Here is a 26,184-nt window from a genome sequence, read left to right as displayed (position 1 = left end):
TATATAGTAATCCTCCCTTGTGTATATCTACTACCAATACAGTATAAAGAAGAAAAAAAAGAGGATAATATACTGGGAGGACACTGTAAAAAATGAATGAAATCCGGCAGGTGTTTACTTCAACTCAGATTAAAAAAGAAGAAAAAGTGGACAGTACTTTATATAGTACTTTATTTAGCAAGAAGTTAAAGCACTCACAAAAACATATTTAAAAAAAAGTATATAGCTCTTATTATTAATTATCGACGAGAGATGTATTGAGTAACTACTTTTGAGTGTGCTTTTGAAAAATGGGGAGTTATACCAAGGGTTTGTTAGTGAGTTATATTCTTAATATTTAAGCAAAAACTGTATGTTCGTTAACGCCTAATATCACGGAACAGGTTCATGTACTTCCTCTATTATAAAATAAGTTACTTTAATTTCACAGAATTTACGGTTTCATCCCGGAATTGAATAATTTATTCTCCGGGATCTGTTAGAAGGACAATTTCCCTGTAAATGCCTAGCATTTAATCTACCAAAACATGATAATTCATAAATGTATTACATTTGAACCTTACTAAATGCAAATTTACATCATTTAAATTGCAAGAATTTAAAAAAGAATGTCATAATTACAAACAAAAACTCAACTTCACAACTCACGTAGGTACTATTAATACAAATATAAAATTAGTTTAATAAAGTTTATTTGTTGATGCAATACGTCTTTAACTTTTCTGAGCCTCACAACCTTTCCTTCAAATAAAATGACAAAATATGGCTCAAAACATTTGATATCAATTAATTCTTTCAAACTATGCAATCATTAGAAAATTGCTCATAACTTTTCAGAAGGAGCTTAAGGAATTCGACCAATAAAAATTAGTCATTTAGAATACTGATACAAAGGGAAAAATTTTCCACCAAAGATATTTTACCTTATTATATAAATAAATAAGATTTATACGTCGTTTTTTGTTTGTTTTTTTGTTATTTTTGGTTAATATTGATATTCCCTTGGAATTTTTAATCAAAATATATATCATATGTAGTACTATAAAAGGCATTAAATGGTTGTTCTGTGTTGAAAAAATAATGGGGTATTACCCAAAATATCAATGGAAACACCAACAATATCCAACTATGTAATGAATTCGAACCAGAGACAAAATTGATAATAAAATCATTATCAAAAAAATAAATAAACATGACAACTATTCGAAAGGAAGAATTGATAATCCCATCTCTGTAAATAATTATCATTTCATTTGATGGGCTGCACAGAGGAGTACTCATTTTGTACATATGAATGCAAGCCAAAAAAGGAATTTATCAATAAAGGCAGAATCTAAAACTCATCTCAGTTTTTTTCTCAGTCATCTGAAATATCAGAGATTATAGTACCTCGGTACTATTATCGTTAAAAGTCATTTTTTACACTTAAAACAATCCCCAAATTAAAAGTAGGATTAATACAACTTATGTGAAAGTATTTTTATTTTTTATGATTATAAACTGTTATTATACATTCTAAATCTTTTTCTGAACTCGATATTTTTCCATTTTTAGGGTGGCCAATGACACTTTTTGTAGACCCTAATAACTTATTTATAATACATAGTGATTATATTAAAGAAAAATATTAAATGTATTATTAAAAAAATAAATATATAAATGACTCGAAACGATAATTGAATTACCATAATATTAGATATTTCAGAATTCAGATGACTGAGAGAAAAAGGGAGATCAGTTTTGGATTTTATCCTCATAGATAAATTCAATTATTGTCTTTCATTCATTTCCCCCTAATTGTTCAACCCAATAAATTTCTACAAAAACGACGGATACATCTCATATTTTTATATATATGTAAAACTAAATATTCTTGAGGGAAATTGGCTTTGAGGCAAAATGGCTTCAGGCAAAATAGCTCAAAGCAAACAGTTTGATTTACTGTACCCCTCCCCCCCCCATAAATTAAGGAATTTTATTTTTACAAGAAAATTTAATATTTGATTTTTTTTTTCCAAAAATATAATTTTCCAAATTTTTTTTACAAAAAATTTAGTTATCTGTAAAAATCTCTATGGATTTATAAATTTATATCCAAAAAAAATTATTATTTGAAATTTTTTTTCAAAAAATTTTATCATCGAAATTTATTTTTCGAAATTTTTTGTGTAAAGTTTTTTTAATTTTATAAGATTAGCAATGGATTTTTTGAAATTTTTATTTAAACTTTTATTTTTGGAGAATAATATAGATTTTCAATTTTTGTTTCCCCCAAAAAATCTAATTTCTTGGGAATAGGACAAAAAAAATTAAGTATTCGAAAAAATTTGGAATTTTTTTTTTTTTTTTTTTGAAGTGGATTTATGAAATTGTTTTCGAAAAAATTCAATATTTGAAATTTTTGAAAGAAAATTCCCAAAAAAACACGAATTATAGTAAAATAATTATATTGTACGTACGAAGCAGAGTAGACACGAAAGGAAATCCACTTCTCAGGTCTTATTCAATCTAATGTCAATGAGCCAACCTGCTCATACTAAATACCCATGTTGATGAGTTTAAACATGAATAAATGTACCTTTAGCCCTCTCGATGTCCTTAAAAGAATAACGAGTTCAAAGTGCTTAAAAGTATGTTTCTTAGAAATCTACATACATAAATATGTATTCACGTTTTGATTTTAATTGTGTAATTTATATAATATTTTCCTTGTTGCAAAATTAAAGTAACCATGTCTCAAAAGGAACGCATGAAAACATATATTTATATATTCTGTCTAAAAAGTACCATGAATTGTTAATTTAAATTTCCCAATCTGAAGGGATTTAAAAACATTTTTGATTTCTGAGTCGGCCGCATTGTGTTTCATTATGAAGCCAAGTTTGAGTGTGATTTGTATACAAGATTGCTTACAACAGCTGGATACGTCAGTCCATCTCACTACTGCTCCACAATTTTTAAATTGAACGAAATTATTAAACAAAAATCGTCATACCAGCATAAGGGATTTATCACATTGCCTTAACATCTCTCACGAGTCAGTTCGTACCAGTTTGACTTAAATTTTTTTGGGCATGAGACGCGTGGCTGCACGGCTTGTTCCAAAAGAATTCTCTGCAAAAACAGTACCGTGATCAAGTTTCGTGGGACATACTTGATCGTGCAAATTCCGACCCAACGTACATGGAACGCTTTATAACCGGTGATGTTACGTGTGTCTACGAGTATAACATGCAAACAAGGCAACATTCATGTGAATAGGGAGAGAAAAAATTCATTATAAAAATTGTGTAGCACAAGTGAGATGGACTGACTTATTTAGCTATTGCAAGCAAACTGGTCTACAGATCGCGCTCAAATCGCTTTGGTCCTTTACTTTTATTCAATTGATTGTTTACATTTTTTTAAAGTGTGGTGTCAATACAGACAGATTGTCAGCTGATGGGAGGAACAATTAATTCATCTCATGTGTTCTTGATATTCCTCCCTTTTATAAGTGTCTAAATTTCAACTACGCACTCGGTAATATATATTTTTTTGTGTGTGTGCTGACATAACACAAAATTACCTCATAATACGAGGTGTAACTGTGGCATTAAAGTATTTGACTACAATTTCAAACTCACCATTACTTTTTATATATACAAATATATAATCGGCAATACTTTCATTAATGAAGGCAGTTAGAAAAATATATATAGCACAAAATAATTTGCATTTTGCAAATCTGTATATATATATTTTTTTTTTTTTTTTTTTACACATTTAAAAATAATATGGATTTTTTGCTCGTGAAATGAATTTCTAATAATAACCATTAAGTTAGTTATATTTTTCTCCCAATATATTACAGACAAATTTTAGTTAATTGATTCGAGAGTGCACAGATTGTTTCAAAAGAAGAGTACCATTGACTTAAACGTACAGGATGCGGAAGAATACAAAAAAATACTTTTGTATTAATTTGATTAACAGATTTGAAAAAAGTACATTTACAAAAATTGATGGCAAATCAAAGAGGCTACATCTTATACGATATGGCTTCCATTAGAAGCAATAATATCCTCTATATTGTGCCTGAAGATGGTACAATATGGTGGTTCTACGATTCACAATGACGATGTCTGTTTGTGCTAAATATGCGTCAAGCAAGTCGGATATATTACCCCGTTTTGCCTCCGGTTCACTCGTGGTCAATCTTAAACTCTATGGAAACAAAGTACTTATGACGCATCACAAAAACTTTTTCAAAAAATGTGAAAATCTGATTAAATAGACTGGAAAATTATCCTCAAGTCTGATACGGGAATAAATCTCCCTCCCTCCATCCCCCAACATTCACTATCTCTCTTATCCTTCCTTGAATTTGCAATGATATATTGGAGGCGAAGGCAGTTTCCAAACTCAGCAAGAACTACTTCACGGTAGCCACGGACACCGTGTAGTCAAAAATTCAGAAAGACGTTGGGAATATTAACTGCAGGTTAGTGAGGGGCATCTCCATATGTTGTTCAGAACATTGAATGAGATATGGATCCATTGTGGGGCAATATTGAACCTTGAAAAGTATATAAACAAGTATTCCAATACAAATCAAGGTCTATGACTCATTTAATTTTTTTGGTGGGATCCTGGAACACCCTGTATCTGACAAATCATAATCCATTTGTAGAAGATAGGTATCTATTTACAAAGAAAAGTTATGTTTGTAAGATGGGAAATACTCATTACCTAACCTACAAATTCTTGCACATTTGCAAAAAAAAAAAAGAAAAAAGCAATAGAAGATATAATTTACAGTCAAATAAGTAAGATGCAAAAAACTATTCTTTATTTTTCTTGTTCGTCTCAACTACTTCCTAATTAAACTTTCCTTTTGAATTAAAAGACAGATAGGAATGTTATTTGTACAAGCTACGAATTTGTATAACTTTCTTAAAAAATGTTGTAGCAATATTTAGAATTAGTGTTGTGTGAGTCCTTATTTATTCGGTCCAGTTCAGTCCAGTCTTAGGATCGGTCATACCAGTCCTTGGGATCCGGCATTAAGACTGTCAGTCCTTCGGACTGTTAGTACTATAACTGTTTAAAAAAAGAAGACATTGAGTTTAGGACGTCATCGAGGAGTAGTCTCTATAAGTTTCATGACTAATATGTAGGAATGCTCGATTGGAGTTTATGGTGCCGTGGACTTATTCAACGCCGCTTTGGTAGTGGACGCTGTGACCAGCACAGGCAAAGACTTCACTCCCATTGTTGTGGAGAAGAAGGATTTCTCACATTGCCTTAACATCTCTCACGAGTCAGTTCGTACCGTTTAGATTTCAACTACGCACTCGGTAATATATTTTTGTTTTGTGTGTGTTGACAAAACATTTAATTACTTCGTAATACGAGGTGTAACTGTGGCATTAAAGTATTTGACTACAATTTCAAACTCACCAATACTTTTTATATATACAAATATATAATCGGCAATACTTTCATTAATGAAGGCAGTTAGAAAAATACATGATGCTTAATGCATGTACTCACATCAAACTTCTGGATAAGAAATTACCATCAAGGGCACCTTGGATCTTGTACAAGTCACTACAAAGACTAAAATGTCTTTGGGTGGAGGAGATTTAATTAGAATATTGAAGATTCTGATATGGTTCTTCATATTATAATGAGGATTCGTGTTGAATATATTAAATTAGCCATTGGCTGGATTTTAATACCTAAAAATCCAAGGAATAATTTATATCTTCCCATTTGTATAAATAACTTATGTGTTGATGTACACATTTATGTATGAATAAAAGTGAAATTTTTTCTTATTTTTGTGGTGCATCAACATAATAGCAACCTTCAAATCAAATTCAGAAATTTCCAATTTATTTTTAAGCTTTATAAATATAAACGATCTCATATTTTATAGGCCGTTCAATTATGGATATTACAGCCTTTGGATTGACCGAAGGAACATGGGTCGACATTATATACATTGTTAGGGCGTATGCAATAGTATATTAGGGGAAGAAGGATTGGTTTATTGGAAATTAAAAAAAAAAAATCTTAGGCTATTCACAAAAAAATTCAAAAAATTAAATTTTTGGAAAAATTTCAAATATTAAACTTTTGGGGAAATTTTTTCAAAAATCCATAGCTATTCACAAAAAAAATCAATAATCCAAAGCTATTTACAGAAAACTAATTTTTTGAAAAAATTTCAAAAATTATATTTTTTTCGGGAAAAATAGAAAAATTATCATTTTTGGATTATTATTTTTTTGGGGAGGGTGGCTACAGCTCCTCCATTCCATTCCCTGTGGGCCCCTGCTTTTCTTTGGCTGGAAGAAGATGGAAAGCATAAACTTGCCCTCACTTGGACCATAATGGAGTCGAGGTGCTACTCTTCGGCTTTGGTACGACCTCGGAAATCCCCCTGTTGTTGTTGGCGAAAACTTTTTGTATAAAAAAAAAATCCCAGTGTTGAATTTGCCCAATATTCCACCACCTCAAAATCATAGTGCATTGCTTCAGGGGCTGCACTTTGACAGTGTCCCAGAGTAGTTGTATCTGGCCTTGGCCATAGGAGGTGAACCCCAAATCTTTGGTGATCCTATTCATCTTCGTCGTGCTCACAGGGTGGTCCTTGGCCAGCTTTGATATGGGTTTTTTATTTGTGCTTAATTGGCATCTTCAGGATGGCCAGCATCGTCAGGGTCCTCTTAATATCGCTTCGGTGCAGTTGCAGCGTACTGATGACGTCGCTCGGGTAATTTGCACTTTAGAAAATCATAGCGGATCGTCCGGGGATACCTAGTAGAGTAGATGATATCCCTGGCGCCGTTTCCTGCTCGGACTAACTTAGTAATAATCCCCCTTCACGTCGCTAATATTGTTGTTAATATGTTCGTGGCAAAATTGGATCCAAATGATTGCCAAGACTCTTAACCTCTCATATTTGGCCGTTCACTCGATTGCAATGCCCAGTGTTGTTTATTTCGACGGAGCCAAACATTTCTCTGGATTTATCTGTTAGAGCCCATACAGTCAAATGTCTGAAAATAAATTGAAATGTATGACTCGATATGGTTTGTAAATGGGTGACTGGGTCCCATGTCTGGGTTAAGATACCAAAGAATATTAGCCCCAGAAGTTAGCACCTTCACATCATTCATAAGACATTATTGTGTTTGAAATGGTCTTTTCTTTGTTTGTGACCGGGAGTTTATATCATTTTGATTACAATTTACGGTACATTTGAATGATTGATTAGATTACATTAATAATAGTTGAAATATTACAATTACAACTAAAACCTGGATATTTTTTACAGAAAAATTACACTTGCTTGCTTTTATGCTGATGGGAAATATATATACGTTGGATTTCAAGAGGAAAAAAATCGATGAATTTGCAATTTATATACAATTATATGATTAAATAAATTTGAAGAACAATTAGGTTATATTAAAAAATGAAGCCTTAATTAAGACCATTCATAATCAAGAATATATATTCAATGTTACTCCGAAAAGATTTGTAATGATACTTCTTCATTCAAAAAGAGGCAGATACCTATAGGTGACTTCCTATCATTATCAAGTCAATAAGTAGCTGATATTTTTTACTATCCTAGGAAATGTGTTATGTATAGAAGTATTTGATATTAATAATATTTTTTGGTATTTAATTACCAAAGGGATATGACGTTATTGTATTTCCTGCAACATAAAAATACAAACAATAGTTCATTGGAACCTCGATACACAAACTATTTGATTCCTGGGTTTTGCACCAACATAGTCTGGAAATAATCATTGCGTAATGTGCAAAGATCCTAAAATAAATATGTATTATTATCCAATATGGGGATTGGAGGAAAATAAATTTACAATATATATATACAATGTGTAATTGGGTAATTTTCAAACATGTAGTCTGTAAAGAACTCCATCAAAAGTGTTTAACGGACCTCAAAAAGATAATAAATTACAATAATTAGAACTAATTACTAAAAATAGCTTATACATTTCTACAACATATATATCAAATCCTCTCATACAGGGTGCGGGAAAGAATTTTTCCCAACTGTTTTATTTTAATTGGAATCTTGCCTTTGGCCGGAAAAAACAAAATCACCAGAAAAATTTGCTTTTCCACTCCAATAAACTTGAGGGATCTGAGAAGATGGGCTTCCACCTCATACAAGACCCAAAACAACCGCTGAATAACTTTGCCTCCTTCTGCCCCCATCCTCACCCGATAAAATCCCTGTACATTATAGTGTGTACAGGGGGTTCAAGTCCAATGTAATTAAAACCTCTCATAGGAATGTTGAGTAAATAGAGGCCGGTGTCATAGAGCAGCACTGTATTAGAAGTTCAAGGGCTAAACACAGGGGGATTTGTTCATGTTTTTATTCGCGTGTCGAAAATTGCATTAATGCTACTGTTTATAGTTGCAAAAAATAACTATTTGTGTATTATATATTAGTTACTTGTGCTTGAAATACGAAGAGAAACTCTTTGTGACTGGAAAGTGAATGGATCGGAGTAGAATTGAGTATCAATAATGGGGTAATTCCTCCTTATTTCCTTAATCTTATTGCTCTCGCTGCTAATCTAACTCAACGTCAAGACAACCTAACTGCTCTCCTTCAAGACATTACTCCAATTTTCAAGATTACGATCTTTACTTTATGTTTCATTTTTAGCCATTTTTTATACAACATGTCCTCCTTCACAAGAAATAACAGCCTTTACAAGTCGGCTAACAGTAACAGTAACAGATTGTAGCTCTTGGGGATGAAGGTCATGTCCGTGGTGTACTACGATGTCATTATGGCAGCTCGGAGCGAATCAAAATTTGGATAAGAGTTGTGGCAATCTTTTTTCTAAACGCCCCTAATTACAGGGGATTGAGATCCGGGCTGGAGGAGGACTCATAGAGGCAGGCCAGAAGTGAGTTATATTGTTTCTGAAAAAGGGTTCTTCTTCTTGACAGTATGGCCTGTAATGGACTACTTGATGTTATAGGCAGTACGGATGAAGCTACAAAAGTCATTGAAGCCCTCTTAGCACTGACATTGGTGCGGAGGAGATGGAACATGTGTTGCCTTTTGGGTTGTTGCTTGGGCATTTGTATACTTAGGGATATGGGATAAGAACAACACTTGTTTATTTTTGTTTCAGCTGTCGTTTGTTTTCGTAATGAAAACCTAATGATTAAAAATAATTGGGATTAAATTGTAATAAAATGCAGACTGCGAGTCTCCACTCCGTATAACCAACTCATTCTTCTTTTTTTAAGTTAATTAGCTTCTACAAAATTATCACCTGCACCCTGTATATATAACACTTTTATCGAGGCCCCAAGAGATATACATATAATGTACCATTTCCAAAGAGTGTAATTCAATTCCATCTCTATAAAAACTCATGAAATGGAAAGGATTAGTCGAAAAAAAAAAAAAATAGGTTGAAATGATTCGTTTTTATTTTTAAAGATAATCCTTTTGAAGAAGTATTATTCAAGAAACATTAACTCTTTGCGACTGTAACCAGTATATTTACTCCAAAATGGAAGCCAAGGTATCAAAATGAAAGTTATGATCTTCCAAAACAAAAACAAAATGCCACTCAACCAAATACATTATTTTAATGGTTTTGTATTCTTTATTTCCTTCAATAACCAAAAATAAATGGTTACTTCGAGTACCTTACCTATACCTACATCAACATAAACCATGATCCAATAACACATCTTCATTATAACAACTCTATTTCGGATCTTTACCATTCATATATATAGAGATTTACAATATATATGTACATAGATTGAGAAATTGCTCTGTACAATGAAGATCGATGTCATTTCTATAACTCTATGAAAGAGTTTCCTTTTCGTTATTAATTATAGTCACACGACATTGGATGACTAACTTCATGAGGGAAATTAAATAAAAATATATATATTTATGTAAGACAGGAACTGATCATTAGGAAGTGTATTTATGTACTTAGAGTAAAAACTTGGATTACGAGGGCCGTTTCTGTTGGAAAGTGTTTGAAAACTAATTACCCCTGCGTAACTTCCATGGGGGTGTCTCAACACCCTGGAGCTTGAAATATCAATCTTATATCTTGTGATTACTAAAATTTTGCTTCAACTTTCCATCTTCATTCGTAATTTATCAAATAGTTTCCATTTTGGAGGGGATTGATGGTTTATTAGTTTTTGAGTTATTAACAAATTCTGAAATAAATTATCAAGGTTTGAAATAATGGTTTTTATCTGTTCATACTATTAAAAAGGGCGTACGTAGATGGGCATGTCTGTAGATATATGAAGCTAGTATCACGGGAAACTCAATAGGATTTTAAACGAAAATCATAACTAATAGGAAACAAAACATAGAGGTATATTTTTAATAGACATATTTTGAATAACTCTTTAAAAAATATATTTTTAGACTGACGAGTTTATTAGCGTGCAAAAAGTATTAGGAATAGCATTGAGTACTATGACGATCAACGAGTATGGCCATTAATTCCTTGAAATGTTTGTTTAGAAACTTGCAAATACTCGAACAGTCCTATTTGGGTCTCGGCACATCACTAGAAATAACTAAAGTAAGGTATCGCACAGCACAATAACTCACAAACTAAAAAACAGATTGTCATGAAATTTTAACGGCTCTCTTTTGAAGATGAGTAAAATTTACTGAAAATAAGAAATTTTTTAAAAAATAACACCATCTAGATGTGTTATATCCAAATTCTTTGATAGCCCTATCAAAATAATATGTTACATATGTCGCTCCAGGTAGCTCCGCAGTTTTACTATTTAATGAATTTATTCACAGTTCTAGGACATAAAGGGAACGGGGATCAAATTGTCGCCAAAATATTTTTCTACAAAAAACAACACAAAATATACATTTTTTAACTTTTTTATTGAAAATCAAAACTATGACGAGCATATAGGTATAGAGTAGCCATTCATTCGATATAATCACTGTTGGCATCAATAACGGCCTCAATACGGCCTCTGAATCGGCCGCAGGCTCTTTTGACCATCTCATTGTCCATGTTGCCGAATACCTCCTTCATGGAGTCCATCAGGCTGACCTGGGTGCTATGGGGATGTCTGTTGGTATGTCTCTTGACATATCCCCAGACAAGATAGTCCAAAGGATTAAGGTCAGGAGAGTTAGGAGGCCACAACTCTTTGGTTACGACGTCATAACAGTTCTCGGTTATCCACTGCATTGAGATTTTGGACACATGGCAGGGTGATGAGTCCTGTTGCCACACCCAGGGACTGTGTCCGGCCTTCATGTACCTGGTAGGATCATTCTCCACCATCTTCTTCACCTTGTCGACAAAGTCAGTGTCCCTGACCTTCCTGTCGGCGCCCTCCTCCTTGGGTGCCCTCTTTATGATGGCATCAACATACCAGGTGTCCTCTAGCTTCTTACACGCTGAACAGTCTGTAAATTCACTCTTAAGGTTGAAGCAATCGTTGAATTGGAGATTTCACCTCCATTATTAACCAATGCCATGACTACGGCGGACCTCGAAAGCTCCTCGTTCCACTTATAGCTCTTTATCTCCTCATATGCTTGATGCTAAGTGAACTACGTATCGTCAGCTGACGAGAATTGCTTTCCTATTTGGTAACCGGTTTTTTATTTGATACTGGTGTCTTCAAGTTATCATGGTTTAAAGTAGGCGACAATTTGATCCCCGCCTCTGTATATGTAGATATCATGTTATGTTTGGGGAAAAAGTAATTTCGTATTTTTCGATTTATTTGCGAAAAACTGGGACAGCCAATTTTCAAAGGGCTCTATTGAGGCCATATTTATATGCCTAAGCGTATTGGAAATAGACAGGAACAGGTGGTAGTCCCTAGGTTACAGGACCGGATTGTGGGTTTGATACATAAGAACTTCCCATTCAATTCCCGGATCTTCTGACGTGTCATCAAATATGTGTGCAGCCTGCTGTTATCTTGATGATGTCTTGTTGTCTCCTTTCCACCAATGTTGGCCTCTTTTTTCCGATTGCCAGCTTCAAAAGGTCGAGTTGTTCACGGTAGAGGGCAGAATTGAGTTGAGAAAAAAAATTATTGGTCGATTTTACACGTTTTTCCCTTTCAGTTAATCAAAATGTAAGATACAGCGGATTTCTTCTTTTGAGACCTAAATACTCGACGCACGATAATTCACGACTGAACCAGGCAAGCACAATTCAAAAAAGAGTTTGTAGTGTATACTCAACATCTTCACAACGCTGTATCGTATGATACGATGTAATCAATAACAAATGACTTCTTTCCAAACCTAATATACGAGTATGTGCAATAATACTTCAGATTAAAAATGTGGTTCATGGTAGAAAATGGATCATGAAGGAAAAATGTTTATTATCAATAAATATCATTTTATAGCAATGTTCTATACGTGACAATTAGTATCTTCATGGTCCTCCTCATGTTATAATAAATGGAGGAAGGTGTTGTACTGGTCCTTAATATGATAATTAAGATTGGTTCCGTCTCACGTACTCCCTTTCTACTCTCTTGCTATCAGTCCTTCAAAAACGGCCTCTATAGTGCCTCATTCTCAATAATATTGTAGTAAAGTAATAATTTTGTCAAACTCTTAGTATCTTTTATGCAGTCATTATTTTAATGAACCTCAAATTACACTTGATAACCCAGTGGTGGGGGAACAGGGGTAATGGGAGTGGATACTATATTTGAAGTTTAATTTTTGAACTTTTTTTTCCCGAAAAATGTAATTTTTTGTGAATAGTTGTGGATTATAGATTTATTTTTTTTCCAAAAAGTTTAACTTTTTGAGAATAATGCGGACTTTTGAGATTTTGATCGATTAAAAAAATGGTCAACAGCTGTTTATTTTTGAACTTTTTTCCAAAAAAATTTCATTTTGGAAGTTTAGTTTTTGAAATTTTTCTCCAAAAATTTAATTTTTTATGAACAGTAGTGGATTATTGATTTCTTTTTGCAAAAAGCTTAATTTTTTGAGAATAGTAATGACTTGTCAATTTTTTATCCAAAAAAAAAAAATTCTAAACAGCTGTTGATTGTTGAAATTATTTTCCTTCATATTTGAAATTTAATTTTTAAAATTTTTTCCTCAAAAATTAAATTTCCTGTGAAATTTCCGGGTATTTTTGGAAAATTTCCAAAAAATTTAATATTGGAATTTAAATTTTTTAAATTTTTTGTGAGCAGCCATTGATTTTTCAAATTTTTTTCCAAAAAATTAATCTTTTGTAAACAGTTGTGTATTATTGAATTTTTTTCCAAACATTTAATTTTTTGAGAATAGTAATGAATTGTAAACAGCTGTTGATTTTTTAAATTATTTTTCTTAATTTTTGAAATTTAATTCTTAAAATTTTTTTCCCAAAAATTCAATTTTTTTTTTAACAGCTGTGGATTTTTGGAAATTTTTTCAAAAAAATTTAATATTGTAAGCTTAGTTTTTGAAATTTTTCCCCAAAAAACAATTTTTTTTCAGCAGCCGTAGATTTTTCAATTTTTTTTCCAAAAAATTTTAATGATTGGATTTTTTTTTCAAAAAATTACAAAAACCAAGTTGACTTTTTTAATTTTGATTCATACAAAAAATAGTAAACAGCTGGGGGTTTTTTAATTTTTTCCAAAAAATTTAATATTGGAAGTTTGCCCCCACCAAAAAAAATATATATACTCTTACAGACGCTCTTGCACTAGTTTGGGCTAAATTAATTTTATTTACCTAGTAATTTATTTACGGGCAAAGCTCAAAAAAGTTTCCCCGACCCTCATGCTAACCAAATTTCAAACAATATCGGATAATAATCTACATAGAAGTTTCCTTATAAAAGAAAGGAGAACTCAAAGCCTATATTTTTATTCACATCGTCTCATAATAATTATTGGTTTGTCCTCCAAAATTTTGCAGGATACATATTTTTAGTATATATGTACATACATACATAGGTATTTTTTTACCACAAGAACATTATTTTATGTTTATTATTTTTCGTTTCAAAATGAAAAAAATATACATCCATAACTTTAAGTGAAAGTTATTATTTTCTTGAAGAAAAAAAAAGTTGTTGTCTTTGACTTATGATTTTTGATCTTTTTCTTTTTTCAGAATGAGACAGACTATGACTCCATGCTTGAGACAACGACTACAGCAAGTAGCGTAATGCTATCATGTGGGGATCTGTCCTCCCTAAACAATACACCGGCTATCAAGAAAGGACTCCTTTGGTTTCAAAGGGATAAGTTATTTTCTCGATGGAAGGAACGATTCTTCATTATTTCTGCAGACTATTTGCAGTGTTTCAAGCGGAACACATCCACTCCCCTCAGCCACTGACATGGGAGGATTCATCTTCAAATTAAAACTATCAGATGTAAGTTATATATCATTCATATTATATATTGTATACCCAACTATGCTCCTGAATTAACTCACAATCTTGTATCAGAAACAAGAAAAGGAACCATGTCGAATATATTTTTCTAACTCAACCCAATATTTCATAGACATTTACCGGTCAATTATAGGATAGATTATTATTCAAATTTCCGGGATAGTTTGAGATATTCAGGAGGGTTACCCAGGGGTGTTACTAGCTTTCATACTTTGGGAGGGGGTTAGCCCCCAAAAATATCAACAAGTATATTTCTTTCTCTAGGAATAACCTGGGCAGGAACTTACACAGACTGAGTTCTCTAGAGAATAACTTCTCCAGAGAACGTTGTCCATGAGCTGTGGCGATTCCATACTTTTTTTTTGTGGCTATAATTTGCCAAATAATGAAAAACTTGTAAAAACATCTATTCTCAACATTATTAAAGACCTGCAACCGTCAAAAATGTATCATAATTGAAGATTATTTTTTTAATATCCATTTTGATAGACAATGAAATAATTCGCCAAATTTTAGAAATATTGCAAATACTATTGTTGATGCATTCCTTATTTAGGACGGAAGACTGCAGTATCTTCCAGTTCAGTCTGAGTCCAGTTCAATCCTGCTTATGAGTCCTAAATCTTGTTAAGTTTGGTCCTTGTTTACGAAAATCAACTTTATTTCTTTTCTTTTTTTTTTTATTAATCAGTTCTAATACTGATATTTCAAAACACTGCCACTCTTTGGGACCGGTTCTAAGACCGGAATATACAAGATCGAATAAATAAACCCCTCAATAGTAGAGACTCCATTTTTTAAGAAAAAAATATGTGTAGCTTCTTATATGTCGACGGTATAAATATTTTTTCTACTGTTACACTTAATTTTCTTTCTAATTTGTCATGCATAGGTTGAAAAAGTAGAGTTGGTGGATAAGAGAGGCTCTCTTACCCTGGGAATATGCCTGTCTAAAGATGGAAGGATTTGGCTTCGTAAACCTGAAGATATTCGAGAATGGTTTCAAATTATCAAAGAATGTGTTTCCGCAAGTAAGGAACGTAAGGGCATGATGAAGTCATCCAAAGAGTTTTGGTCCAAAAAGGCATTTGGAGATGCACTCTTGACGTCCAAGGAATATGTGAACAATAACAAAAATAACCGTAAGTTTTGCACAGAACTTTTTTTTTTACAAAAAAAATAAATTATAACAAGCTACAGACTATCACACTATCTAACGGATAAGCTATCTGTTGTTGTTTTTTTGTCTTTTTGAATGTTCCTTTAATTGCTCGGATGGAGTTGCACTGATTAAGTAAAAGTCAACATTATAAAGTTACATTCAATCCATCTGACCTAGGAATTTTCTTTGAAATCCATATACACATAGTACATTTTTTTGCTCTAGGAACGACTAGGGCCTGAACTTACGCACATTGAGTTTAAGATAATAATTTCTTTCGAGTGGATTGTCCTTTGAGCTAGATTGTTTATGGCCTGCCCTATTACGGTCACATCGTTAGCACTAAAAACTGAAGACTCTCAAAGTTCAATCTCGGTCTTGTCTAGTTCAGTCCTGCACATGAGCCCTAAAACTTGTAATTTATGGTTGTTGTTTTTTTTTAATCAGTTCTAGTTCTGATAGTCCGAAGGACCCATGGTCCCAACGTCGGAAAGGGCCGGGGTTAAGACTGGACTAGACTGAATAAATATAGATTGATATGTCACATGCTACATAGCGTTACTTTACTGTATGTTTATTGTCAACTGTAATCGTTTCTGCTTCTGATTTTTTTGAACATTGATTGGTTAAAGGGGAATGACATTTTCTTTAGGTGATGTGAGTAATTCCTAACAATAATTACTTGCATGGTTGACAAAAAGAACATGTTAACTATCTACTGATTTTTGATGGGTTTTTTTTTTTGTTTTTTTTTGGAGATTTAGAATAGCGGTTCCCAAAGTGTTTTTTTTTTGTTCTTTATCATACCAAGGTTACAATAATACATGGGCTGAAATATTCCTGGATTAACAAAGAAAACACCAATTTTGTATGTTCAAAATTGGTGTTTTAATTTTTTATTATTGTTTATTTATTTTTGTTCGCTGTACGGAGCAGAGTCATCGAAACACTTTTCTGGCCATGGCGTACCTTCGGCGGTATTAATTTTCATTTAAAAGCCGTGTAAAATAAAAACAGTAAATTTTTTTTTGGATACATTGTTTTAGAAATAACAGGTTCACCCTTAGCACAATAACTCACAGACAAAAGTATAAATTCCCATGAAATGTTGACAGCTGTTGGTACAACTGAAAATGAAGTGTACGAAAAAAAATAGCACCATTTATGTGTCTGAATCCCGGCACTTTTTCCCTATTTGTTAAAACTAAGTACGTGCCTTGACGACTCTGTCCGGTTTGACTCTACTCAAGTGTACACAACACTACTTAAAAACGTTCTTCAAACTATTTCCCCTTAGGAAAAAAAATTCAAAATAATAAAAGATTCAACAAAACTGTTCTTGAATAAAAGTGGAAACGCACCCATAAAAACAAGATTTCATCAAGCAGAAATATAAACAAACAAATAACGATCAAATATGGAACCATGATGATTGTTTTAATCCTTATAAATATTATTATGTGTTTACTCTCTACGTCATCATAATTTCAAAAGTAGAAAAACATCTCCACCCACTTTAAAGACATGATGAAATTTCTGTTTATCATGAAAAAAAATCCTGCTACTTTGATCCTTCAAGGTACAATCTATTATCCCATCATATAATCCATGACCTGAGTAAATTATGTACGTCAAATAAAATCCACACTCAAAAACCATTCATAGAAATTAAATCGTTCTCAGTTGTCACACACGCCCTAAATACTTGCTTTGCAACCTTGTCTTGTACCTATTCGGTTTGGTTTTAATTAGGGAGACGCAAGGTTGTAATTTAAAGAAAATACAATATTAGATAAAATAAATTAGCTCTAATCAATAAGTCAATTTTCTGAGTTGTTTTTTGTGCAATTGTAGTGTTTCCAAATATTTTTTTATGTCGCTATGGTGATACATACAGTTGTATCTGAGTTCCAAATAGCAGAGGGATTCTTATGGATGTAAAAAGGGATTTTAAGCAAAAGTAAATAAAACAGAGAAGGACTGGGGTAGATTATGGATCCAAGCCCGCAACTAAGCTTCTCGGGCCCCGATAGTACATATGATAACTATAGTATTTCTTAAGCCAGGTTTCACAAACTTTAATAAGCCAAGGCCCCCCTACAATACGACATTTTTAGCTGAAACCTCTTTATACGAAACAAGTGTACCATGTATGTATATTTAGACTCAAATGTATCCTCAATTCTCCATCTTCCTGGATACCCTAGCCTTCCCTCATGGCCCCAACTTTGAAACCCATTGTCTTACGCAACCTTAGTTTTCAGAGCCCCTACTTGAACTTGGGCCAATAGGCACTACGCGTAAAGGTAGCTGCGACCCTTTTTGTATCTAATATCGTTTCCTGGGACCAAATTTTCAAGCGACGCCTCTTGTTTTAAGTGCCTATTACCAAAAGGAGCCTGAATATAAAAGAACCGAGACGGATAAAGCTGAACTGAGACCAAGCCCGTAGAAATGAAAACACCGAGATCGGTACCAAAAGATCGGCTGAACGTGAACCGGGCACAACTATGAGTGGATGTGATGGAAATTTTTTATGTTGTATGCTCAATAGGCTGGTTTGTTTTTCATCTTTTTTCGAACGTCAATGTTAGCTACTTCGAAAAAGTTGGGATTGAGTATGGAAATAACCTATGCAAAATGTTATATTCCTACCATGTCATCTTTAGGTAGAACATCTAGTTCTAAATTTGAAATGGGACAAAAGTTATTTTATTTCTTCAATAAAGATTAAAATACAGTTTTGAGCCTTGTTTTACTTTATTTAAGGATGATTGAGATTATTCTAACATATATGAAAGGCAATAGTCCTAAGAGCTCTAATCAACCCTTTAATGTTAAATAAGTAAACACTTGATAAGTAGGGCAAGAACATCGAAAATATCGGTTGTTCGGTTTTAATTTTATCATTTTCATATTTTTAGTGTATAGGTTAATTTGTAAAAAGAGAGAATAAAATTTAAAAAAATTTATATCTACCCTTATTGAAAATGAAAAAAAAAATTATTCACGGATCATCTAATTTACCAAAACTTTTTTCTGCCTTTTTTTTTCTTTTTTTGCTCAATAATACAATTTTTAAAGAAAAAAACCCATAATAATTTTTATAGGTTAGAAAAAGATCTATCGAAACTATTTTATACAAAATAACCAAAGATTTTTTAATCATCTATATTGACTAAGTAAAAAATAACCTATCCCAAGGTTTGGGATAGTCATCCTCTCTATTTTTATGATTAAAGATTTGACAGCATTAAATTAACATTTTAATATTCTAACATTAATTGTACACATTAAATATTCTATGTACATTAGATTTAAAAGATTGTCAATAATTTTTTGAGGATTTATAGCCTACTTAAAAGGGTTTCTCTTTTCCCGGGATGAGTTGGAACCCCAGATAATAATTTAATAATCACAAATGTAACCTTTATATTAAATTTAAGTAAAATTGTTTTTACGATTGCGAAATGAATGAAATAGTTGAGAATTTTATTACAAATTTAAATAGCGTACTTTTGAGTGGATGTCGACTGTGTGTCATGTAATAAAAAGTGTTTAATACTTGGTCGTCCATTAAAATCTGAACTCTTTAGAATTTTAAACTTCAACAAGCTTTAATTTATTCATTAACAATGGAACTTCAACAAAATTGATGTTATAAATAGATGTGTGTCTGAGCTCTCTTAATCATTAATGTAGCCCCAGAGCGGCAATGATGATATCCAGGCGGTGGAAGGCGCCCTACCTACTGCGGATGTAGTCCTCTCTCATGGCGTCCCAGTGCTAGTTGACAGTGGCTTTGGAGGGCCTTGGTGTTTGGAAGATGAACACTGCGGGACTTCCCCTTGACATACACGTAAAAGATGTAGTCGAGGGGGTTGGTGTAAAGGCTGTAGACGTCAAAAGTGACAAAAAAGAGTTCAAAAGAGTCTTGAAAAGAAGAAGATGAATTTCTTTCATTACCAAAAGTGGCCCCTCTATCCTCAATTGGCCCTTTCTGCCAACTTTTTTTGATAGCTCCCTGGATAATCTGGTATGAATCACCAAGATCTCTTGCGTGGGCTCTCAAAAACTCGGATAGATTGGAGTCCGGGTCCAGTTTGGGCTTTTGAAAAAGCTTTTCTTTCTTTCCAACGTTTCGACCTTGCTGACGGCGTAAAGGGTGGTCCTGGAGACGCCCAACTGCTATGAGTGTGCGACTAAGGAAATTTGTAGATCCGGTTCAAATCATCATTTTCTTGACTTTTACGGAAGTTAAAGAATGAAGATTTTTTGTTTTGTAACTAATAGTTTATGATTTAATAAATTAAAATATGAATTAATTTCAATCACTCAACCTTCATTAATTATTGAATTCGTAAGTGTTCAATGGACCACGCGGTATTTTGGGAGAAGGATTCACGGTAGTTAGCAGGCTCTGAGAAATCCAAGGGGAAATGGAATCCTGGATTTCTGAGTAATAACCCATAGTATCTACCTATATCCATTTATGCCTAAGATATGTAATAATCATCACTGATAAGAAGCTACGCATATAGTTAAAATGATCAGATAAATTACCTACCCTTTGAACCGCCTCAAGATCAATATATTTTGATTATATTTAACGTAATACTTTAATGTAATATACCTATTAAATAAGCCCTAAGCTTATTTTTGATTAGACAATAATAATTACCAATAAATTAAATGAATATAAAGTGGTCTTAAAGTCATCATGATTTTTATATTATGGAGTTTCATAAACTTTTATGAAACACGCCACCTGTATGACCTTACACTTTGAATAAATATTTATGTGGTTCGTCAACATCAAACCAAGATTGGAGGGTTGATTACAAATTTATCGGGTACCTAATTGAAAAATATTTTCCTTTTTCATTTTATAATTTGAACCAATTTAATTTTGTAGATCTGGGGAGGTAGATTATCTAAAATAAGTGGGGATGTTGTACAAATACTTGCCATTTCTAATCTTCAAAGTAGTCTCTATTGACTTTTATAATGGTATTGATGAGCCGTTGGAAGCTTTGAAAGGAAGTATTATAATGTAATTGCGACTCACAGAGTGTCAGTTCATCAATAAAAAGTTTTGAGAGCTTCAAGATTTAGTCATTTTGTCCAATAGACTCTAGGCCCGACTTGCAGACCGAAAGAAAAGTCAAGCGGATTGGCACCATTATTTTCGCTCATTATGAAATGTTTGTCTCTAAAAAGAGCGGATGTAGCCGGACCAAATTAAGAAATTTTTGATTTTGTCACGCAAATTTAATAATAAAAAAAAATGAAAAACTTAATATTTGAAATTTAATTTTAGAAATTTTTTTGTCAACAAAATTTATTTTGTCGTGAATAGCAGTGGATTTTGAACTTTTATTCCAAAAATTTATTATTTACAGAAAATTAATTTTTTTGTGAATAGCTGTGGATTTAATGTTTGAAAAAAAAAGATTAAAAACTTAATTTATGCAATTTAATTTTTGAATTTTTTTACTCAAAAGAATTAATTTTTTGATTAAAAAAACAACAACCAATAACCAAAAAAACCAATCCCCCTGATAAAAAATATAATCTTGCGGACGCCCTTGTACCTGTGCACCATCTTGTTGAATCCGTACTGATGCAATACTGTCATTAATGGCCTTATTTACGGTATAAATAGTCTCCCTGCTTGCCTAAGTCAAGTTTCGGATCTCTTGTGGATGTGTGTCCTGCGCAAATTAAAGCAATTATTATGATAATGTTGTATGTTCGGGAGGTCATTTGTCGACCTTACAAGTGTTAATTTTTGGGAGTGCGTGTCAATACAATCAGTTTATCAGCTGAGTGGAGGAACTATCAATTCTTCTCATGGGTTTTCTTATTCATCTTTTTTATAAGTGTACGTCAAAGAATTATCCTGAATTTCTATCAATAAATTAGTCTTATTAACCCTTTACAGAACCTGCAAATTGTACTAAAACTAGCCAAAATGGATCGTTACTATAAATAAAAGATAAATTGACAGGTTATTTTTGAAAGGGTCATATCCGATTATTGACTCAAATATGCCTATGAAATGTTGCCCTGGTTCTATAACACATTGGCAGAAAAATCCCAGATGTCATTTTTGATTTTTTAATTCACCTCATTTTCAGTTAGTATCAACATTCAAAAGACTGTGGTCAAAATTTAATGACAATCTATACTTTAGCTTGTGAGTTATGAGGGTAAATGTAATGCTGTTATTTAGAAAACAATGGATCAAAAATAATTTAGTGTTTTCAACAGTGTAAAATTAAAAGTGTTATAAAAAAAAAAAAAAAAATTTGAGCGGAAATAAAACGTTTTTTTCTTTGTTTGACTATTGAATCCATGTGTTATATGAAGTAAATAAGATTAATTAGGATATCCTACCTTTTCTTGATTTTTGTTCACATATTGTTTTTATGTTCACACGCCACATATATAATTTTCCAACTAGATTCGATTTCGGACGGGTCCATCATTTTCTGATTGAATCCCATCCCTCTAAACACACTCAAAGGCATAATATTTCCTCATTACATTAATGCATAAGAATAATGCATTCAGTATGAAGAGTTTGACCTTAGATATACCTAAGCTTATCATGTGTTGATAATTATATAGTGGTATGTTACATACCTTTTATAAAAAGCCCTATTCAACTTCAAAAAGAAAAGGGATCCGCTTTGCAAAAATGCTATAAAACCCCCTAATGAAGATGCAAATCAATTAGGTAATCTTTCAAGGACTCATTTGAAGAAATGAATAGTTGTGAAAAGTTACCCCCCTCTCCATCTTTTGGGATATTAAAGAGAGTATTCATATATTAGGTGTGAAAGTGATCAGACTTTCTTACTTGACAACTAATATTTAGGGCTATAATTTACTCAAAGGTACGTGGGTAGTCGAGAAGAGTTTCCATATATTTTCCTATTCATGGAAGATATTTATAATATATTGTGTTGTAATAGACCTGGAGATTGTATGTAATTCACACTTTTCCCTTTGGTTGTGACGACATCATTCTATATAGTAGTCAACCATCTTGAAAGAGGCAGGCCTAAGCAATCAATTTGGAGTAGGGGCATAAGTAGACTTCAGGGCTTTACATTAACTCTAGTCTGTCCGTCTGGGATAGGCAAATTGTTCTACTGGATAAGTTATATAATGTCCGAACGAAGAGATGGTCCCAATTCATCAAACTAAGTTTGAATCATTAAATATATTTTTTCGGTCATTCTGCGTAGTGAGTATCGCCCAAAAGGTTACAGACAAAGTGGGGAAAAGTAACTTCGTATTTTTCGCTTTATTTAGTGCAGCCTAGTCAAGTCTTGATTATATTTTGTTATCTCCAGGCTCCCAATTTTGACCGCTTCACTTCGATCCCTAGCTTTAAAATCTCAAGTTGTTTACAGTAGAGGGCCGAATTAAGGCGGGGGAAATGGATCGAAGCACTGTTGTGCAACACGAACCGAACGTGTATCCGCCCCTTATATATTACAAATTTTCTTGGACGCTTTTGACACGTTTTTCCCTTTCAGATCGTAAAAATATAAAATATGGTCAATTTCTTCCTTTGAGACCGACATTTTTCGACGCACTATAATTCACGTTTGAACTGACCAAGCGTAATACTGTCTGATAAGAGTTTGTAGTATAAACTCTTTACAACTCCTACAACTTTTATATGTGAGCAATAATGAAAATGAATTACTTATTTAAAAAATGGGCGGGAAATACTAGTGTACTAAAAATAAATTCATTATTTTGAATGGATTTATTAAAACTTTTAAATTTGATGAAATATAAATATCATGTTTGAGCCCGAAAGATGGCATCTCATTCAATTGGGATGCAATTTATGGCGGTAGTGAAAGTGTTCTATTACAATTAATCAATCGTTCATAGGAACTGTCTTGGAAGTAAATATACATTATCTTTATAAAGGTGTATTAAAAATGAATAATGCTTACATGACGGTTGAACTCGAAAATATCCATTATTTTATACGCATTTTCGACAATTGGCCTTCACGAGCGAGGTGCATCTTTGACATAAAAATTACCTAAACGGAAACCACGAATCCAAAATACCTCGTAATTGCTAGTATCAGGACAATAAACATTGTTCACATTATCAGCTGCCCGGCTTGCATTTTCACCTTGATCGGAGAAAAACTGTCAAATATTGCGTACTGCCTCCTTGCTGGCCTCCATCTTTGACCCTCCCTCAAACAAACCCCAATCAAAAAATCACAAAACTGTGTAATATTTTTTTAGAAGGAAATCTTATATGTCTAACGTCATTTAGTGAGTATTGATCTCATTTATACAACGTGAGATACACGTTTATACTAAGGAAATAATGGGATTTTTGTATACACCTATCAACAACATTGCCTCCAAGATGGTGTTTCTTTTGTTTTGTTATTCCATCTGTTACGTCAGAGGAAACACTTTATTTGTAGAGATATGTATATTAAATCTTGCCTCTACATATTGAGTTTCTAATTCTTTAAAAAGATATTAAAATTAGTCAATTAACGCCTTCTATTCTTGAAATACTCTGAGAATTTTCTTATCCTTTAAATACATTTTTATTTTGGTATACATATAAATACATGGAATCAATTTGACTTTGAATAAAAGAATATAAGTCGGCTTTTTATATACAATATATGAATATAAAATATATGTTTTTTTTGAATGACGGATATTTGAATATGAATTGGAAAAATACTTGTTTTTAGAAATGATAACTATTGTGTGTGAAAAGTTTATGGGCCTATACATCCAATGCCAAAAAAAAAAAAAGAATCAAAAGAACTACGCTGTTGTTGTAGTGGCTTTAATATACATACATAATTCCTGTTTAGTTATAATTGTGTTCCCTTAACATAAAAACAATCTTGAAGAAAAATAAAGAAAAGAAAAGGAGGACATCCTAATTTATTTATTCAATATTTCATGGACCTATTTGACACTATTATAGTCATTGATAGTTACTATATTCAAATATATGTGGGGTGAATTAGAGTCTTTAAGAGTTTTAACGTTAGTTTAAATCTTTTATTTGATATAAGATAAATAAAATGCCTCCACTCTCATCCTTTTAAATTATATAATTTATCATTATTTTATTATAATGATGAATAGCCACTACTTTTTAAGTGCAATTTGCGGTACAGCCAAAAGATGAATAAGAATAATATGTTGATGGCTCTTCATGTGTTCCTCCAAGGGTTTGGGCTCAACACTGATGCCTACTTGGACATTCTAGAGAGCAAAATGAAGTCCTGGATCGATATGGTTGTCAATGAGAGGCCCTACATGTGGTAATTGGACTTGGCTCCCTGTGCACCCCGAACAAAAAGTATCCAATGTCTTCAAGACAATTTGAGAGCCTCCAAACTCGCTGGATCTGAATCCAATAGATTTTGTGTGTGTAGGGCGAAATCGAACGACAAAACAACAGAGGCCCTGCAACATCAAAGACGAACTTATCTTTCGGATACAGAAGGAATTACAGGATTTTGCATGGGACCAAGTGGAGAAGGCCTGCTTGTGGTTTTGGTCTTGTATAAAGACTTTAATTGAGGTGGGAGATTATTATATTGAATCAAATAAATCAATAGTAATCAAGGTTTGAGAATCTATGTAGATTTATTTATTAATCAGATAACTGGTTAGAGAGAATAATTGTGTTTGAAAAAAAAAAATCCTTTTTGTGGCACAGATACCTTGCATATTATGTATATAGGTATGAAGGCTAAACATCCTAGAAAACATAAAAAAAAAACACCATATAGTCTTCCTCTTTGTATGATATATTTATTATTTACATTCTATTCCTAATCAAGCTCATAGTCATCATTTAAGGAAATTGTCTTGCTTGATCTTAACTCATCCAAAAGGAGCACGATAATTAACTCTTAAATCATACTCCAAAAATGGTTTTAATGTACATAGCGATCATGCCCGTTCATTCGGTAAATACACCATTAACCGAATCGTCTTTCATTTTGGAATGTTTTTTTTTTATCTTTTTAGAGGCAAAGATAATTTGTAATGAAATGTTATTTTTATCACCGCAAACTTCCTTATGAATTCTTAAGGCTTTTTCAAAGACGAATATAAAATATAAGATAAGTAGGGAAGATCAAGTACGGTCGAAACAGAGTTTTTTAATATAAACGAAACCGAACTTGAACGTGGTAAGACTGACCATTTGAATAATGTTTGAAAAGAAAGCAAGCTTGAAATTTGGTGAGTTGAAGATAAACCAACTCGGAGTAATTGAGATAAAAATAAAAAAATCCTAGACGCCCAACTCATACTTAAAAAAAAAAAAAAATGTTCCCTGGAAATGAGGTAATGAAATCAATCCCAGATTATCATGGAATCATTAATGGTGTTTTCATTATGGGTAATAGTCATGTCTACTTATACTAAAGAGGAATGTACATCAGTTTTCAAAGAGAATACATATAAAACCATTGATTGGTTAATAAAACCATATTTGATCTCATTTAATGCTCTTCCAAGTATGTCAATTGAT

General features: G+C 32.5%; 1 protein-coding gene across 1 annotated transcript in view; it reads left to right on the top strand.

Moving 5' to 3' along the window:
* The window catches only part of LOC121130191 (uncharacterized), a 119,266-nt gene that overhangs the window by 67,330 nt on the left and 25,752 nt on the right, over window positions 1–26,184 (top strand). The window contains exons 3-4 of the mRNA XM_040725951.2: window positions 14,171–14,435; window positions 15,349–15,598. Coding sequence (XP_040581885.2) covers window positions 14,400–14,435; window positions 15,349–15,598 — 286 coding nt within the window. The 5' untranslated portion in view covers window positions 14,171–14,399. The remainder of the gene's footprint in view (window positions 1–14,170; window positions 14,436–15,348; window positions 15,599–26,184) is intronic.

Source organism: Lepeophtheirus salmonis, chromosome Z (genome assembly GCF_016086655.4).
Source record: "Lepeophtheirus salmonis chromosome Z, UVic_Lsal_1.4, whole genome shotgun sequence".
Taxonomy (NCBI): Eukaryota; Metazoa; Arthropoda; class Copepoda; order Siphonostomatoida; family Caligidae; genus Lepeophtheirus; species Lepeophtheirus salmonis.
The sequence above is the reverse complement of the archived record's forward strand: the minus strand, read 5'-3'. Positions and strand labels throughout refer to the sequence as shown.